This window comes from Theropithecus gelada, chromosome 14 (assembly GCF_003255815.1).
Source record: "Theropithecus gelada isolate Dixy chromosome 14, Tgel_1.0, whole genome shotgun sequence".
Lineage (NCBI taxonomy): Eukaryota > Metazoa > Chordata > Mammalia > Primates > Cercopithecidae > Theropithecus > Theropithecus gelada.
The window spans coordinates 67,210,996-67,228,963 of NC_037682.1; the positions used below are offsets into that span (position 1 = coordinate 67,210,996).

Here is a 17,968-nt window from a genome sequence, read left to right on the forward strand (position 1 = left end):
CCAGAAAACTACCCTTATGAAGCATTCCCGTGTCTGGACAGGAAGGAGTAGTTTGGCTTAATGGAAGAGAAGACCATGGAGAACCTTTCTCCCAGGAAGTGTCAGCTCAGATTCTACCATGGGGGATCCCACACAGGAGAAGGCTGGGGTAGGAGGACGTGAATCTAAATAGGGGAGTAGAGGACCTGTTCGTGAGGAAAGGGGAGGCTTAAGTGGGGTTTCAGGACTAAGGACTGCCTTTAAGAACAGCGAGTTCCCTTCTACCATGAAACATGTCCACTTAGGACCATGCAGGGGTCCATCCAGGTCCCCTGCCCAACAGGGTTCAGCCAGTGCATGCGGCATCCTCATGGGGTGACTTGAGACTCCCACACCCCAGATTTCTCCTGGGGGACAAGGGAAGATTGGCTTTGGAGCTGCAGCAAGAAAACCAGTTGGCCCTGGAGGTGGCTCTCGCAGTCGGCCCAGGTCCTCCCCCTCTGGCCACTGTCCGGTGACTCGATGGCCTTTGACCGCAGGGAAATCCACATCGGTTGGTCCTCAGGAGTCAGAAGCAACAAGATCCCCAGTCCCCTGCCCACCCCACAGCCTGATTCCACTGGTTGGCGTGGGCAGGACAGGAGAGCCGAGCCCAGGGCCATGGACCAGCCCTGTGTGAGCCGAGCAGGCGCTGTGGATGGACGAACAGACTGACGGACGGACGTGCAAGGACGAGGGAGGAAGACAGACCCCACCAAGGCAGGAGGAAGAGGAACAGGCACGGAGGGTCCTTCAAGTCACATGCAGGCAAGCGGGTTGCTGAAGAGGCGAGCAGAGGCAGCTCTCAGCAGACGGGGTTAGACCAGCGGCTCCTCAGGGGTTAATAAGCATATATGCAAATGACCCCTCCGCCCCGCCCACCCACAGCCCGCCCCGTCCCCGATGCTGCAGGCAGGGTTCGGCTTACTTTGTGTCAAGTTCTATGAGATTGGTATCTACTGGCGTCTGGTTCTCTGGAACTAAACACAGGGCGGGTGGGCAGAGTGTCCAGGGGTTAGTGAGTGGATGAGCACGGGGCCAGTAGGCACAGGCCCCCACCCTGGGACAACCAGACTAACATGAGGAGTGCAAAAGCAAAAGGGGAATGGAGATGGGGGAGGACTCATTCCTGGTACTGAAACACCCCAAAGCATCTGAAAGGCAGGGAGGAGGGCACCAGGAGGGCCCCAATCCCCACTGCAGCCCCAGAAGAACAGAAAATCCTTTAACTTCTGTTTCTTTTGGGAGGTCTCCAACATGACTTACGTTAATTCCTAGCATGTATGACATTTACCAACTCTAAGACAATCTTTTTTTTTTTGAGACAGAGTCTCGCTCTGTCGCCCAGGCTGCAGTGCAGTGGCGCGATCTCGGCTCACTGCAAGCTCTGCCTCTCAGGTTCACGCCATTCTCCTGCCTCAGCCTCTCCAGTAGCTGGGACTACAGGCGCCTGCCACCATGCCCGGCTAATTTTTTTGTATTTTTAGTACAGACGGGGTTTCACTGTGTTAGTCAGGATGGTCTTGATCTCCTGACCTCGTGATCCACCCGCCTCGGCCTCCCAAAGTGCTGGGATTACAGGAGTGAGCCACTGTGCCCAACCAGACAATCTTTTTTATATTTTCCTTCACATTTTAACATCTCTGAACTTGGAGTGTATCTTACCGTCGATGGCACTGCACAGTTTAACCATGGAAGATTTTTCCTAATCATATCTACTATAATGTTGTCTCTCTTCACTGAAAGTCTCAGATTCAGTGAAATATGACCAATCTGCTATCACTTGAAAAACATGACAGGCCGGGCGCGATGGCTCATGCCTGTACCCCCAGCACTTTGGGAGGTTGAGGCAGGCAGATCACCTGAGGTCAGGAGTTTGAGACCCTCCTGGCCAACATGGTAAAACCCCGTCTCTACTAAAAATACAAAAATCAGCCAGGTGTGGTGGCAGCCGCCTGTAATCTCAGCTACTTGGGAGGCTGAAGCAGGAGAATCTCTTGAGCCTGGGAGGCGGAGGTTGCAGTGAGCTAAGATCCACTCCAGCCTGGGCAACAGAGTGAGACTATCTCAAAACCAAAAAAAAAAAAGGAGAAAAACATGACAATAGTGTGTCCAGCGGTCATCTTATCCAAGCAGCCCCTTCCCCTACTTCCAAACGGGATCCAGCCCATGCCTGGGTGCAAGATAGAGGCTCAAAGCATGGTCAGTGAGTTCCCTCCTCCACTCCTGGTCTCCCTCTCCCATGGGGAACAGGAGCCACGCCTCACTGTGTCCTGGTTGGGTCAGAAGCAAATCGAGTTCTGGATCCCACAAAAGATGTGGGGACCTGAGAAAAGGGTGACTGGACTGAGGGCAAACCGGGGGCGGGGGGGGGGGTAGGTTACAGGGTCACATGGCAGCTGCTAGAGAATCCCTACCCCAGAGACCCACAGATTCTGCTCACCTTCCCGATGCAGGGGTTCCTCTTTGGGCTTGGGGTGCATTAGGGTGAAAGGCAGTTCCACAGCCACATCACTGAAAGAGACCCAGACCCAGTGAGCCTTGAGCAGACTCGCAGGCTGTGAGACTCGATGTCAACGCCCTGTCAGGGAGGACTGCGAAGGGTTTTGCCATCAGAGGAGGCAGATCCAAAAGATGCCCTCCAGCCCCAGTTCTGCCACTCAGAGCCTCCGTCTGCCTGGGAGCTGGATGAGGACACTTCCTCTGGCTCCAAAAAGAAATGGAAGCCTCCCCTTTCCTGAGAAGGCTCCCTGGGTTCCCATGGGCTGGGAGGAGGCCCAGGGGTGGGAAAGGATTGCCCAGGGCAGCATGCACCATGGTCACTGCGGGGCTCCAGAGGTGCCCTGGGACCCTGCCCACCTCAAATCGCCACAGCCACCCTCACCTCCCCTGACACTGCCCTTCCCAACTTCCAGGTTGGAACTCCTCCCACCCTCACACCATCCCATCTCCCAACACCTCCAGGGCACTCTTGTAAAAGTGCTCAGGTGACCCTAGCACCCCTGCAATCTGGATGAAGCACTGTGGAGGTCAGTTTAGTCAGGTTTAGGATGGCCCCAGGGCCCAAGGCTGTCCACGCTGTGGGGATGCAGGAGAAAGCAGTCGGGAAGACCCAGCCACCAGCCAGTGCTTCTGATGGGGCTTTCTCTGTACTTGGCCCTGATGGACAGAATAAGAGCAAGTATTCACATGGTACTGACCCTGTGCCAAGGATTACTGTAAGCCCCTTCCATAGAGTAACTCATTTAATCCTCGCAACAACCCTATTATTATCCCCAATGTACAGACTGGGACATTGAGACATGAGGAGATTAAAATATCTTGCCCAAGGTCACACAGCTATTAATGATAAGTGATAGCAGATTCTGGCTCCACAGCCACACCCTTGATCACTGTGTGACAGTAGCAGAATTGAGACCAACAAAAGCAGCCCTGAAGGCTCCTCTCGGCTTGGGGTGGCATCACCCTAGGAGACCCCCCAACTGCGAGTGCCTACAGGCACAAGCCACATCTTACTGATCTTTTTGTCCAGAGCCCAGCTGGGAAAGAGGAAGGGACAGGGAATGGAGTGGTCAGAGGCACAAGCCATGCAATTAGAAAGGTCTGTTCCACCAGCCTCACCACTCGCTGGTGCAGCACTTTCTAGCTTTGAGTCTCACTGAGCTCCACGTGGAAATGGGGATAACAACAGGTTCTAGATAGCCTGTCTTCTAGAACCACTGGAACTTCTGGGAGATGAGGCAGTTAAAGGGCTGAGTTAAACTGTGAAGCTTGACCAGGCACAGTGGCTCAAGCCTGTAATCCCAGCACTTTGGGAGGCCAAAGCGGGCGGATCCCTTGAGCTCAGGAGTTCGAGACCAGCCTGGGCAACATGGTGAGACGCTGCCCCCACCACCCATCTCTACTAAAAATACAAAAATTAGGCCGGGCACGGTGGCTCACGCCTGTAATCCCAGCACTTTGGGAGGCTGAGGCGAGTGGATCATGAAGTCAGGAATTCAAGACCAGCCTGGCCAAGATGGTGAAATACTGTCTCTAATAAAAATACAAAAATTAGCCGGGGTTGGTGGCAGGTGCCTGTAAATTCCAGCTACTTGGGAGGCTGAGGGAGAGAACTGCTTGAACCTGGGAGGCAGAGGTTGCAGTGAGCCAAGATGGCGCCACTGCACTCCAGCCTGGCCGACAGAGCGAGACTCTGTCTCAAAAAGAATAAAAAAATCAAATAAAAATGTGAAGCTTGTGCCTGCCAGAATCATTACTTCCCCTCAGTGGGAACCTGGGGGTTTTACAAGGCTGTCAGAGCTATTTGGCCTTTTTTTCTTCTCTCTCTTTTTTTTTTTTTTTTTTTCCTTTTGCTTTGGGGATTGCTTCAGAATGGAGCTAGTGGAAGACTGGGTTTGCCAACAGTTTAGTGGAAGAATCTGGATCTTAACCTTCTACTGGGCCAGGAATGATAAGGTCAGGGGCCACATCTGATTCCTCTCTGGGACTCTGGCACTCAGCACTAGCCTGGACACAAGCCCGGGGTGAGGAAATCTTTGCTGAATTATATGGAACTGAATTGAATTGAACGAATTTCACCTGTCAAATTAGTCTAAGATTTCTTAGGATGAGCCACACTGCCATCTTGTGACAGGAGGAGGCCAAACTGCTGTGTTTGGGGTACATGCATTTTTGGAATATAAGTGCATCCAGCTGGCTGCAAGGAGACCTTGTTTACAAAATAGGATCTCCTAAGGACCTCTCCTTAGCAACACTCGGCCAGCAGTTCATCCTCACTAGTGTAGAAGTTTGAAAGTCATGAAGTCTGCATTTCTCCAAAAGCTCCTATAATTCAGGTGATCAGTAATTCAAACTGCTCTCTTGGGGGCCACTCCCTGTATCAATGTAATCAGGCTTTGCTCTCTGTAAAGGTCCCTGTCACTCGGGTGGGATGGAAGAGCAAGGTAAGGTTTGTTAAAGAGAAATTGTGTCTCCCAGCTCACACCTGAACCTGGCAATCTGAAATGACCACTAAGATTCCTTCCAACCCAGTGCCCTGTGATTCTGGTCAGTCAACCCAATGGGCTCCAGGCCCTCCAGGAAGGTGGGTGAACGGTGGAAGGGAGGAATTTACCTGGATGCAAGATCTCCCAACAGGCTGGGTGGGTCAGAGGAGGCAGGAGAAGTGGTTGGGAGAGAGTTCAGAGAGGAGAGAGGAAGAAAACAAAAAGCACATTCATTCACCACTTCTGCTGTCCCCCGGATAGAGAAGACCCATGGGACACACTCCCATCCACCCCCCTGCACAGCCCTGACTGCTCTTTCAGGGATACACTGAAATGGCATTAGCCCTGCCCCAAGGGACTGGGATCCAGACCCAGCTCAGCAAACCTCCTGAGCCCCAGGATCCTCATCTGTAAAGGCAGTGTAAAAATTAACCCCAGTGCTGCCTGCCCCAAGGGAGGCTGGGCTATCTAAAGGCAGAGGGAAGGACTCCGGAGTTGCCAAGAATGTTTGAGGGACTGCAGATCCTGAAAGGTCACCAGACACAGGATTTGGGATTTGTAATTTTGAGATGTTTTATTATCTAAGGTCAGGATTACACACTGCCACTGCCAAGAGGCATTCTTCTAATAATCAAGGAGACCCAATGTCTAATGGGATTTAGCTTTTCAATCTTTTCATAGAAATTTATGAATTAAGTTACAAAAAAGAAACGTAGTTGTTTTTTCTTCTTCTCCCCAAGCTTCCACCAAACTATGCTCCAGGGCAGGGAAGTCTGGTCCACCGCTATGACCCCAGCCCATGACCAGAGTTAGGGGAGCAGATTTCAGGCAATGTTTAGGGCACTGTTTGGGCCTCTGTTTCACCATCTGTAAAAAGGCAAAGCTGACTAGCTAGTAAATCCGCAATCCAGCTCTGGGTTCTGAGCCCTTTTAGCTGTTTCCTCGGAAAAGTAGCTTGGGCATGCATGGGGGTGGGTGCCATGCCCACAGTGTGATGAGGAGATTGCACCCCTGGGCACCCCACAGCATAGACTCTGAGGACGCCGTCCCCTGGGCATGGCCAATCCTCAGTGTGAGCCCAGACCCAGGATAGAGGAGGAGAAGGAGGAGAGAAAGAGATGGCCGGGGGTAAGAGAGGGGCTGAGGGCCAAGGAAGGAAGAGAGGAAAAGCGGGCAGGGGAGGAGAAAGAGGAACAGAAGGGACAGGAGGTTCCTCCTCCAAGGTGGATGCAGCTAAAATGGCTGCAAACAGGCAGAACGGGGCAGGGGCCTGTGAGCATCTGCAACGCTCCCCTCTGCAAGCCAGGGTCTTGGGCTTGGCTAGAGCACTCACCCGCCCCGAGACACCACCAGCTTTACTTTCACTTTGTAGGAAACAATGATCCCCAGGATCTCACGGTTGGCGCCTTCCCTCAGCCTGCAAAGTGACACAGGGGAGCCGGTTCAGGGGCCTTGCCAGGTGGGCGAGACACCTCAGGGGTGGGTGTGCTGGGGGCCAGTGGCCATCCATCCCCCATTTGGCTGGCCACTCAGCTACCATGTCCAGTAAAGTGCAGTGGAGGTGAGGAAGGTGAGCAGTGCCCTTAGGTAGCAGGGACCCAGAGCCCCGGTTCCAAGTCTGGCTGTGAGACTCGCTCGCTGTGTAGCCCTGTTGAGCCCCTCTCCCTGCCCAGGTCAGCATGCCCACAGTGATGGTCGGGCTCCTCCTCCCCTCAGATGGATTCTGCTTCTCTCAGCAACCCATGGGCAGAAAGGGCCACACACAGAGTTCACAGAGGGCCAGGCAGCTTGGGTGGGGTGGGGGCCGTCAGAGAAGGACTTCTCCACAGAAGTGGTGCCTCAGCTGGGTCTTGAAGGTGGATAGGGTGTGAGCCAGTGTGGAGACAGGGCAAAAAGCTTCAGGTAAGTGGGAGGCTGTGCAGGGGCTGTTGAGGAGAGCTGAGAGAGTCTGTGCTGGAGTGGTGGCTGCTCTGGACGCAGGCCAAAGCCCCACTGAAGGACCACACTCGCAAGAGGGCAAGATGGCATCCCCATAGCCAGGGCTCTGCTGGAGCAGAGTAGCCTGGAGGTATCCATGTGCAGCAGGAGTGACCAGATGCCCTGGGACCCCTGACTTGGAGGGGCACCCCATGTTGGGTCTAACCCAGCTCACCACTCTGGTCTCTCCTCAGGGACACCCCATCTGACTGAAGGCATTACGTCAGAAGCTGCCACCTCTTGCAGGAAGCCTTCCCAGGTTGCCCTCCCCCAGGCATGGTGGCAGAGCCCAGCACTGCCTGAGCGAGCTGGCCTAGTGGTCCGTCTTATTCTCAGTCACCCCTGGGTAGGAATGGGAGCAAGGAGGCAGCTTCCCTGACAAGTCAAGCACCTGAGGACAGGCTCTGACAAGGCTGTGGAGAGGGTAGCCTGAGCTTTGTCTCTGAACTGGGGGGACCAAGGAGGGTGTGGCCCCATCAGGCAAGGTGCACTAGGAGCCCAGGACTAGGAGGGCAGGTCCTCACAGGGTGCTAGAGGCCAAGTTCGTGTCTTCATGCTTGAGCTTCCCGTCCAAGGCGAGGCCTCGCTTCTCTCGGTTATTGGCTAGGAAGGGGGTCAGTGTGTAGACCTTGCAGAACGTTGAGCTGGGTGCCACAGTGTCACTGGGAAGAAGGGAAGCAGCTGTGGAGATGGCCCTCCCCAGAGCCAACCCCACCCCTGATCTCCAGCCCAGCAGAATATCTAGTCTGGGCCTGCTCCAAGTCTCCTTCTCCCAACCTCTGTTCCCCAGATGCATGGACCACTTGGGCCAGCCCAGCTCAGGTAAGGAGAACCACTGCCACTCAAAAGAGGCACATCTATCTACATTCTACGCACAAACAGGACTGAATCTGGGATATTCTAAAAGATTGTCCAAGTCAAGCAGCACAGTGCTGAAAAGCATATTCATTTAAAAAATTACAGCTGGCCGGGCACGGTGGCTCACGCCTGTAATCCCAGGACTTTGGGAGGCTGAGGTGGGTGGATCACCTGAGGTCAGGAGTTTGAGACCAGCATGGCCAACATGACGAAATCCCATCTCTACTAAAAATACAAAAAATTAGCCGGGTGTGGTGGCGGGCGTCTGTAGTCCCAGCTACTTGGGAGACTGAGGCAGGAGAATGGCATGAACCCGGGAGGCGAAGCTTGCAGTGAGCCAAGACTCCATATCAAAAATAATAATAATAAAAAATTACAGCCACAGCCGGCACAGTTGCTTATGCCTACTGTAATCCCAGCAACTTGAGAGACTGACAGGAGGATTGCTTGAGGCCAGGAGTTTGAGACCAGCCTGGGCAACATAGCAAGACCCCATCTCTACAAAAAATTTTAAATATTAGCCCGATATGGTGGCACACACCTGTAGTCCTAGCTACTTGGGAGGCTGAGGCAGGACGATACTTGAGCCCAGGAGTTCGAGGCTAGCTGTAGTGAGCCATGATCATACCACTGCACTCCAGCCTGAGCAACAGAGTGAAACTCTGTCTCTAAACATTTAATTTAATTTAATTTAATTTTTTTATTTTATTTAATTTTTATTTTATTTTTTGAGACAGAGTCTTGCTCTGTCGCCCACGCTACAGTACAGTGGTGTGATCCTGGCTCACTGGAACCTCCACCTCCCAGGTTCAAGCAATTCTCCTACTTCAGCCTCTCAAGTAGTTGGGATTACGGGCGCACACCACCATGCCCAACTAATTTTTGTATTTTTAGTAGGATGGGGTTTCGCCATGTTGGCCAGGATGGTCTCAAACTCCTGACCTCAAGTGATCCGCCTTCTTCAGCCTCCCAAAGCGCTGGGATTATAGGCATAAGCACCAGCCCTGTCTCTAAACAAATTTTAAAAAGAAAAAATTATAGCTACACACAAACCATAAATGAAGCTATTTGGGCAGCCATATACCCATCATATAGGCTCAACAATTAAAATGTTACTTGCTTGATCACATCCATCATACATAGGGCGTTTTGACTGTCCAATTTTTACTTGCTTTTGCTCTATCCCCCACCCTTTCCAATGAGAGAGCTGTCATGCAGCAGATAGTGAATAAGCCTTGGAGTCGGACGACCTGTGTTCCAACCCCAGCTTTGCTGCTTGCTAGCTTGCAAGTCACATCTCTCTGAGCCACTTCCTCCTCCACACACTGGGGCAGCAGCAACCCCAGCCCCACAGTGCTTCCTGAGAAGTAAACAAGTCTGTGAATGCAAATGCCTCCCCAGCCATCCCTGCTGGTATTCGTTATGCAGACGCTGGCACCATCTGCAGTGGTTGCGATTTTCTACTCTTTAGGGATTATACGTTACTCTGGTTCTAGATCATTTCACTTTACCATCAGGAATCTATGCCTCATAGCTCTGATTTTTCTGAAAAAATCAACAGTGGATATGAAAAATATCCAATAACCAGAGAATGCTTGATCTAATCATAGCATGTTCACCTATAGGACATTAAAAACTATTTCAAAGGCCATGTAGTAACATTTTAAAAATGTTTTAAGTTGCAAGAAATACTGATTGGAATTATATACAAACAAATACACATATACATGTAAAATTATATCGGGTGTAATTGCTCCAAGAAATTACTTGCAGGGCCAGGGGGAAAAAAAAAAAAAATGTGTGTGTCTTTGAATGGGAGCATTTACTTCCTTTAGGCAAGTAAAGATGTTTCACTTGAGATCTCTCCTCTTGCCTCAGCTGCCAACAAGCTTGGGACAAAGTTCAGTCCATGCTCAACCATAGTAGTTCTCCTCAAACCTGGATTGTGTGTGTGTAATTATGCTCTACACTCCCCCACACAACCGCTTTCACCCAATGAGCTGGATTACCCCTTTATCAAACAAGAGCTGTGTACCTAGTGCCTTACCCACTTTGCCCTGGTTACCAGAAAGTTCAAGAACAAAGTATTTCCCTTCAACCTAGGTTTCTTGTACAACGTAATTATCTTCTCTCCACAACCCCAATCCCCTTACATTCATTAGCTCTTGTTTTGTCGTTCTAGTTTTAGTGGGTCTCTTCCTTGACTGTAGCATGCATTTTCTTGTAGATAAATCAGGTGGATGGTTTCTAAAAGGCTCTTCGGGATCATCTACTCTGAATGGCAAGGAAGTCTGAGGCCCAGCCCTCTGCCAGGTGGAGAAGAGCCACCTGGACCTGTAACGGGACACCTAGAGCTTCTCTTTTTCCCACCGAATCCCACACGCCCAAGGCCAGACTTGTGCCCACTTACTCAGCCTCTTCCATGGCAACAGGGCACTTGTACTGAGCTGTGTTGAAAAGGCAGATGTCTGCATACTGGCGCACTAAGGAGGGAGAGGAATCGAGGTGGAGTGAGTCAGGAATGCAGCTCCCATGGAGTCTCACAGGCGTCCCGGGTTGGGGATATTCAGCCCCAGGCAATGGCCAGAGGCCACCAGTGGGGACTTCTGCATGAGACCACCCCTGTCTTCCATCCAAAGGGTAGCCCCAAACACATCCCTTTCCTTCCATAACCAAAGCCTTCCCCTCAAGGACAGCTGTGCCCAGAACCCAAGAAACTGAAGAGGTGGCTTAAAGAGCAAGCTCATTACCTGGCCAATAAGCAGCCTGCCTTACCCGACTCAAAAGCTTTGCCCTGTGGCTCAGAGCAGGCCCCAGGCTTCAGTGGCTATTTTTTATACAAGGCTGTTAACAAGGGGAGATCCTTCGGCCACTCCCAGCCCTTGGGAAGACTGCCTCTTGCTGTCCCCTAAGCTGACCCTCTGCCTGGGGTACCTGAGATCTTGATCTTCTTCACCGTCTTGTTGGTGTTGTTGGTGACGTGGACGTTGACACTGATGGGTTCTCCATGGTAATAGATCTGGGGGGCATAAGAAGGGATGGGGTTGGCTGGGAGGACAGCAAGGTTCTAGGGAAAGGGGAGGGAGAAAAGCCCCCACGCGATCTTCTGGGGTTCCCCAGACCTTGGGCAGACCTTCAGAAGCGTCTGCTGCTCCCTTCTGAAGTCCATCACATCCCTCAGGTTCATGCCCCCTCTGCCACTCCTTTAGGCCCAAGAGATTTCTCTGAATCCCCCAAGGCATTGTGACATTTGCCCCAAGTTCATCAGCCACTTCCCACTGCTGCTAAGGTGGCACGAAAGCCACCAAGCACATTAGCCTTCAGTTCCCTGGTGGGACCCTTGAAAGATAATGGAATTGGAAGGTGATAGTCCTGGGCTCCAGCCCTGGCTTGGCCACCAGTAATCGTGACAACAATAACAACAATAACACTGACGATGATGAAAGCAGTGTGACCGTGGGTACGTTAAGCCTCAGAGTCTCCCTCTGTGCAATGAAGGGGTTGGACTAGGTGATATCTGAAGTCCCTGCCAGCTCTAAATTCTGTCCATGGAAGGATCTGGAAGAAGCAGGGAAAGGTGAGGAGGGGCTGACCAGCTCACTGAGGGAGCCAGCTCTGAATCCCCACAAAAAGGCCTCAACCTGCATCTTGCCCCAAGGCACTTCCCTTCAGCCATGCCCCGAGAGGGGGGGGTGCCCACACGTTGAGGAGGGGCTAGCCCAAGCTCACAGCAGGCATCAGTCATCTGGGTTTGATTCAGAGCTTGAGGGGAGGCCCTTCCTTCAGCAGGGCTTGTCGCCCCGATGCTCAGGGTTTGGCAGGGAGGTCACAGCCCCCCACCGTACCCCCTCTGCAATGCTGGTTGACCTTCAGCACTCGGCCTGAAGCAGGCAGCTGGTGGAGGTGTGGGGGAGATGTCCAGGACCTTCGGGAGGGTCTGCTCCTCCCTTCTGAAGTCCATCACATCCCTCAAGTTCACGCCCCCTCTGCCATTCCTTTAGGCCCAAGAGACTTCTCCAAATCCCCCAGGAGAGGTCTCAGATTCCCTGAGCCCTGTGGTCCTCGGGCTGGGGGTAGAAGCTCCTACCTGAGGCATCCCTGCAGGCCAGGAGAGAGCTGGGATCTGAGGCCCAGGCCCTAGTGGAGCAGCCCTCACCCCCTGCCCAGTTCCAGCCTCCTACCTCCTTATCCAGGGAGGCCTCTAGGTGCAAGGGCTTGTCCGACATGAGGAACTGCCTGGTGGTCTCGGCTGTGGGCTGGGGGCCAGGCCTCTCTGGGGCATACTGAACCTTCCGGATGACCAGACGCACAGAATTCCTAATGGGGATGGACGGAGTGAAAGAGGACCAGGGTCACCTGCCTTCATCCCCTCTCCTTGCAAGCCTCACATCATTCTCCTGCTCAAGAGACTGGCATGGCTCTTCAACGCCTTAGAATCCAGCCAAACTGCAGAGATCAGCATAAGGGTCTGTCACTATCTGGCTCCATTCCATCCTCCCCTGTTCTATCCCAGAAGTGCCCTGTGGCCGCACTTCATTTGGGTCCTGGTACCCAGCAGGATGCTGAAACAGGGACTACATTTTCACCTCCTGCTTCCCTACGTCACCAAATAGGTAACAATGTCACTTCCCACCTCCCTATGTCACCTTACACAAATAGTGTCCCTCTGTCATCTATTTTGGTGACACAGGACACTATTTGTGTAAGCTCTTTAAGGACAGAAATTTGTGTCTAAGGTGTTCACAGCTGTACTCTCAGCACCTATGACTGTGCGTGCCATATAATAAACACATGCCAGATATCTATTATGTAAAACTACGCAGAGGGGACAGGGGTCCCAAGAAGAAATGGGGTTTGGGGAGGCATTGGGGTTCAGGGAGGAGGTGTGGATTCAGTCAGGGGGATGCAAGCCAGTGAAGGGGACAAGCCCAGGGAGGGGAGAAGGCCCATGGATGAGACTGGCTCCACGAAGGTTACAGGGGATCAGGGAGCAAATGAGGATCTGGTGAGGGAGGGGGACTCAGTGAGGCCGTCTCTGAGGCATGCTGGGAATGCTACATCTCTGTTGCTCAGATAAGCTGCTTCCATTGCCTGGAACGGGGGAGCCAGGGTCAAACTCCCAGCTCTCCTCTTGCTAACTATGTGGCCTTGGGTACATTAACCTCTCTGCCTCCATTCCCTCATCTGTAAAGGGTGATGATAGAAGGACCTATCTCTTTTTTTGCTTTTTAAATTTTTATTTATTTATTTATTTTGAGGTGGAGTCTCACTCTGTTGCCCGGGCTGGAGTGCAGTGGTGCGATCTCAGCTCACTACAACCTCTGCCTCCCAGGTTCAAGCAATTCTCCTGCCTCAGTCTTCCGAGCAACTGGGATTACAGGCATGTGCCACCACACCTGCCTAATTTTTGTATTTTCAGTAGAGATGGGGTTTCACCATGTTGGCCAGGCTGGTCTGGAACTCCTGGCCTCAAGTGATCTGCCCGCCTCGGCCTCCTAAAGCTCTGGGATTACAGGCGTGAGCCACCGCGCCTAGCCAGGACCTAATTCTTAGAGCTGCTGTGAGGATTAAATTAGTTCGTACAGCCCAGCACTGTGAATGGTGCCTGGCACCTAATCAGCCCTTGATAAATGATAGCTTCTATATCATTATTATTAGTAACTCCTTGGTGTGGATTTTAAATGTCCCATTGGTGGTAGGGTGAGAGGGGTGGCTCTCAATGTCACCTCCTCTTTCTTGTGCTTGCTAAGCCTCCTCCCACATCCCACAGCACCCTTCCTTTTCCCTTGTCTCAGGTCTTAAGAGGAAAAGGGAGACAGAGAAGCAAGGGAGAAAAGTCCCATCTCCCCACACACAGGCAGGGCTGCAGATGCAAATGTATGCAATACACCCTATAGCCACCAGGTGGCAAACTCAGCCCATGCCCTAAAAAGGCTGCTGTGCCCTCAGCCAACCTCCTCTGGGAACAGTGCCTCTGGATGCAGGAACATCAGCGTTGAGAGCCCACCAGCTCTTCCAGGAGGCAGGCAGAGCACAGCCTGACCCAGGAGGGGCAGGCCTGAGACATCCGGGCCAGCTGTTTCTGGCTGCCAGCCTGGGCTCTCTGTCTGCCGGGGCTGTGCTTCTCCGGAGAATGCTTCCCCTCTCTCGGATGTGGGCCAAGCTCCCTGTCACTCTGCCCTGGATGGGTTCACTATCTCCACTTCCTCCTCACTTAGAAGCTGCCATTGACACACACTCAACCCCTGCTGAACTCCTCCCAGGAGGAAAACTGGAAAATGGGGATGGGTCAGGAAACAGCCTGCTTACGGTTTAACACAATCTGAATTTAGGATTTTTCCAAAACAAATTAAAAAGACATGCAGTCTGGAGGGGATGAAATGAGAGGCAGGGAGATGAGGGAGGAAGCTTCCACAACGGTGCGAAGGAGAAGATGCGGCAGCCTGAACCTGGGCAGTCAAAGCCACCTCCCCCAGGAAGCCCTCCGTGACCTCCCAGCTTCCAGAGTGCCCTTCCAAGGCTGGAATGTGCGCCCCTCCTCACACACTTCCAGGTATTGTTACTTATCTCCTCTTGGACTTTGCCCATCCTGTCTCCCTCCCTCACCCAGCAGGCAGCCCACACCCTGGCATCCTACTCACCGCTTGTGGATCTTCTCCTCCAAATTCTCTGCACAGAAGGCTTTGACTTCATAGTCCACACCGCAAGCCTGTGGAGAAGCAGGGTCCCCAGTACACAGCCAGCCTACCTCTCATTTTACAAGCGAGGACACTGGACAGGAACACCAAGCTCCCACAGCCCAGCCCTCCTCGGTCTGGAAGAAGCAGGGGAACGCCCCTGTGCTCAGCCCCAGTGCTGTGCTGCCTCCTCCATCTGACATGGGACATCCCAAATCATCCAAACAGGGCTCTGCTCTTTGGACTCCTGCCTCAGTCTGGGTGGCCATCCTCATCCAGGCAGCTGCCCAGAAATAGCAACAGGTACCTGAGTGGACTGGGGGCACCTACTACTACTGTGTGCAGACCTGGCCCTGGGTGGCTTCTCCGGTATCCCTCTAATAAGACAAGGAGGCACGTGCTGTCATCTCCATCTTGCAGATGAGGAAGCTGGGCTCAAAGGTCTGCAGCTAGTGGTGTCACTTCTCTCCAAGCCTCAGTTTCCCCATCTATGACATGGGGATGATCACACCTTGATTCAAGGTTGCCAGGGGTTACGTGAGGCCAGGTGTAGGTCCTCAGAACACTTTGGTCCTGTTGCAACCAACGCCACTCAGGAGGGCCTCTGGACCCATCACTGAATGGGAGAGTGAGGCTGACCCCATACCTGCTGCCCTGTCTAAAGAGAGACTGGTTGTCCAAGGTGGGACCAGCTTAGCCTAACACTGTTCAACAGGGAGAGTGGTTCTGTGTGTCCAACACCTCCCAGGCAGAAAGCCAGGGACCTGGGGACCTGAGAGTCCTGGAGCCAGAGAGATGGTCCCCTTGGGGTAACCTACCTTCCCTGTGTCTTCGGGCCCCGGCTGCAGTGTCACAGAGCATGGAAGGTTTGGAGGGATCTGTCAAGAAGACAGAACGAGCCATCTATCACATCCACCACTGTCCCGTCTCATGTCTTGCAGCCCAGACACGCCCATACACCTATCAGACCAAGGGCCCCAGGGGACAGGCCATGTCTACCCCATCAAACCATGCCAACCCATGCCCCACAAGTGTCTGAGTTTTCTTTATCTAAAGAGTTTGGGCCGGGCGCGGTGGCTCAAGCCTGTAATCCCAGCACTTTGGGAGGCCGAGACGGGCGGATCACGAGGTCAGGAGATCGAGACCATCCTGGCTAACACGGTGAAACCCCGTCTCTATTAAGAAATACAAAAAACTAGCCGGGCGAGGTGGCGGGCGCCTGTAGTCCCAGCTACTCGGGAGGCTGAGGCCGGAGAATGGCGTGAACCCGGGAGGCGGAGCTTGCAGTGAGCTGAGATCCGGCCACTGCACTCCAGCCTGGGCGACAGAGCGAGACTCCGTCTCAAAAAAAAAAAAAAAAAAGAGTTTGGCCTAGCCCAGTTCTCGCAGCAATGGTTTAAATAGATCTTTCTATGATGTCCACTGTAGTTGGCAGAATAATGGTCCCCCAAAGATGTCCACACCCTGATCCCCCAAACCTGGGACCTTAACGACAAAAGTGACTTTGCAGATCCAATTAAGGCCTTGAGATGGGGACAGTATCCTGGATGATTTTGGTGGGCCTGATATCATTATAAGAGTCCTTAGAAGTGGAAGCAGGAGGCAGAAATGTACGAGCCAGAGTGATGGGATGTGCAAAAGGCTCAACAGCCACTGCTGGCTTTGACGATGGAGGAAGGCACCAGGATCCAAGGAAAGCGAAACTGGAAAAGGTGGACGCTCCCTGAGGGCCTCCAGAGGAGCCAGCCCTGCCATGCCTCCATTGTAGCACACTGAGACCTGTTTTGGGACTTCTGACCTCCAGAGTTGTAGGCTCATACATCTGTGTTGTTTTAATTGCTGCCAAGTTTGTGGCAATTTGTTTCAACAGCCATAGGGAGCTAACATGTCGATGTGGAAAAGGTGACTCCATAACCCTCTCCACTCTCTAAGTCTCCCAGAAAGGGAGGGACCACACTGAATCTCAGAATCAGAGAGCCTAAGAAACTTGAGATTTTGAAATCCAGCATCTTAGTCTCTGATTTGAAAGGTGGTGGAGCAGACAGATCACCTACTTGCCATCCCTCTCTTGCGAGGTGGGTTAAACCAGGCAAGTGGGGAGCTGATCTGAGCGGGAGACACCTTGCAGTGACTCACAGGCCACAAAGGGCTCCTGCTTTCTCTGAAGCCCCTTGACGCCCCCTTTCTCCCACCAATGACCTGGCCTCGGTCTGAGTGGCCCAAAGGTACAGGTGACAAACCCCAGCAGGGGCTAGAGAAGAGACACTTACCAGGTAACATAGGTGTCAGTGCCCCAGGTCCCAGCATACACTGGGAAACTGGGTGGCAGGGAGCAGCTGACCCACACCGACCCCTTATGCCCACCCCAGAGGGCTTCCTAGAGGTGGTATTTCTGGAATGGGGCTCCAGGGGTGGCAGTTCCTGACCTCAAAGGTGAAAGGGTAGGCGTGCTCGCCCAACTTCTTGATGAGGCGCTCCTGCAGCCGCGTCAGGGGCTTCTTGTCCTCGGGGGCTGGTGGGAAGGACTGCACGTTGGCCACAAACAAGTCCTTGCGAAAGGTCAGGCCCAGGACATCCAGGTCCTCCCGGCCATAGCGGAAGGCGCAGGTCAGCGTCACATAGACTGTGGGGAGCAGGGAGCACTGAGGAGGGGCCTGGGAGAGCAGCAGGTGAGCCCCCCAGAGTGCCAACAGCAGCCCTGGGACAGGCCCCGCTGGAGGCCCCAGGCCTGTCCCAAGCTCTTTGGGGATGGCTGTACTGTCTCCACCAGGAGGGGCTGGTATTGAGTACCTGGAAGGATGCCATGGCCTGGCCCCTGGGAGGAGGAGGGGGCTGCCTGCTGAGCAAGCCCTGTCCTTCTTCCCCCTCCCACCTCTCCCCAGGGCATGTATGGAGGGGTATGGAAATGGTCTGACAGGCTTGGCGGGGGCTGGAGTAGTCTGGCAGGCATGGGGTGGGGATAGGAAGACTGGGGAAGGAGCAGGGAGTTGTAGGGGCAGGGCAAGTGCTGGGTGGTATCTGGAAGGCAAGGATCTTGTCACAGCTCAGTCGCCCATTGGTGCACATTGGTGCACATTGTCTTCCTGCACATTGGTGCACATTGATACTGCCCTGGTATCAACGTTCTGTTCAGTTAAAGAAGACCCTAATCCTGCCCTGCTGGCATCCCCAGCCTTGCCATAGTCATGACATATTGATGTGAAAGTGCTCAGGGCATAGGGAAACCTTCTCCCAAAGTAGGCTTGGGGCAGGGCCGTCCCAGGCTGGAGAAGGCAAGGGCATCTGTGGGGGTATTTGTTGAGGCTTTCAGGGGAACCAGTGGGGACGGACAGGGAGATCCTATGCTAGAGGTCCAGGGGGAAGAGGAGGCCCTTGACAGGCTGGGGATGGGGGCCACAGCCTACCTCTCCTCTCTTTGAGATACTCAGGATCCACCAGGACCACACCATC

The 17,968-nt window shown here is 53.2% G+C and overlaps 1 protein-coding gene across 3 annotated transcripts in view; it reads right to left on the bottom strand.

The window, feature by feature from the left end:
• Positions 1-17,968, bottom strand: part of ARRB1 (arrestin beta 1) — a 93,151-nt gene that overhangs the window by 2,413 nt on the left and 72,770 nt on the right. For 2 of the 3 annotated variants that reach the window (XM_025357073.1, XM_025357072.1), the window contains exons 5-15: positions 17,923-17,967; positions 16,945-17,141; positions 15,337-15,396; positions 14,483-14,550; positions 12,023-12,158; positions 10,776-10,860; positions 10,252-10,324; positions 7,508-7,645; positions 6,340-6,423; positions 2,462-2,532; positions 947-998 (exon numbers count right to left, since the gene is read on the bottom strand). In XM_025357073.1, coding sequence (XP_025212858.1) covers positions 947-998; positions 2,462-2,532; positions 6,340-6,423; positions 7,508-7,645; positions 10,252-10,324; positions 10,776-10,860; positions 12,023-12,067 — 548 coding nt within the window. In that variant the 5' untranslated portion in view covers positions 12,068-12,158; positions 14,483-14,550; positions 15,337-15,396; positions 16,945-17,141; positions 17,923-17,967. Of the gene's footprint in view, positions 1-946; positions 999-2,461; positions 2,533-5,134; positions 5,159-6,339; positions 6,424-7,507; positions 7,646-10,251; positions 10,325-10,775; positions 10,861-12,022; positions 12,159-14,482; positions 14,551-15,336; positions 15,397-16,944; positions 17,142-17,922; position 17,968 lie in introns of all 3 variants that reach the window. The other variant, XM_025357071.1, reaches the window with a different exon arrangement.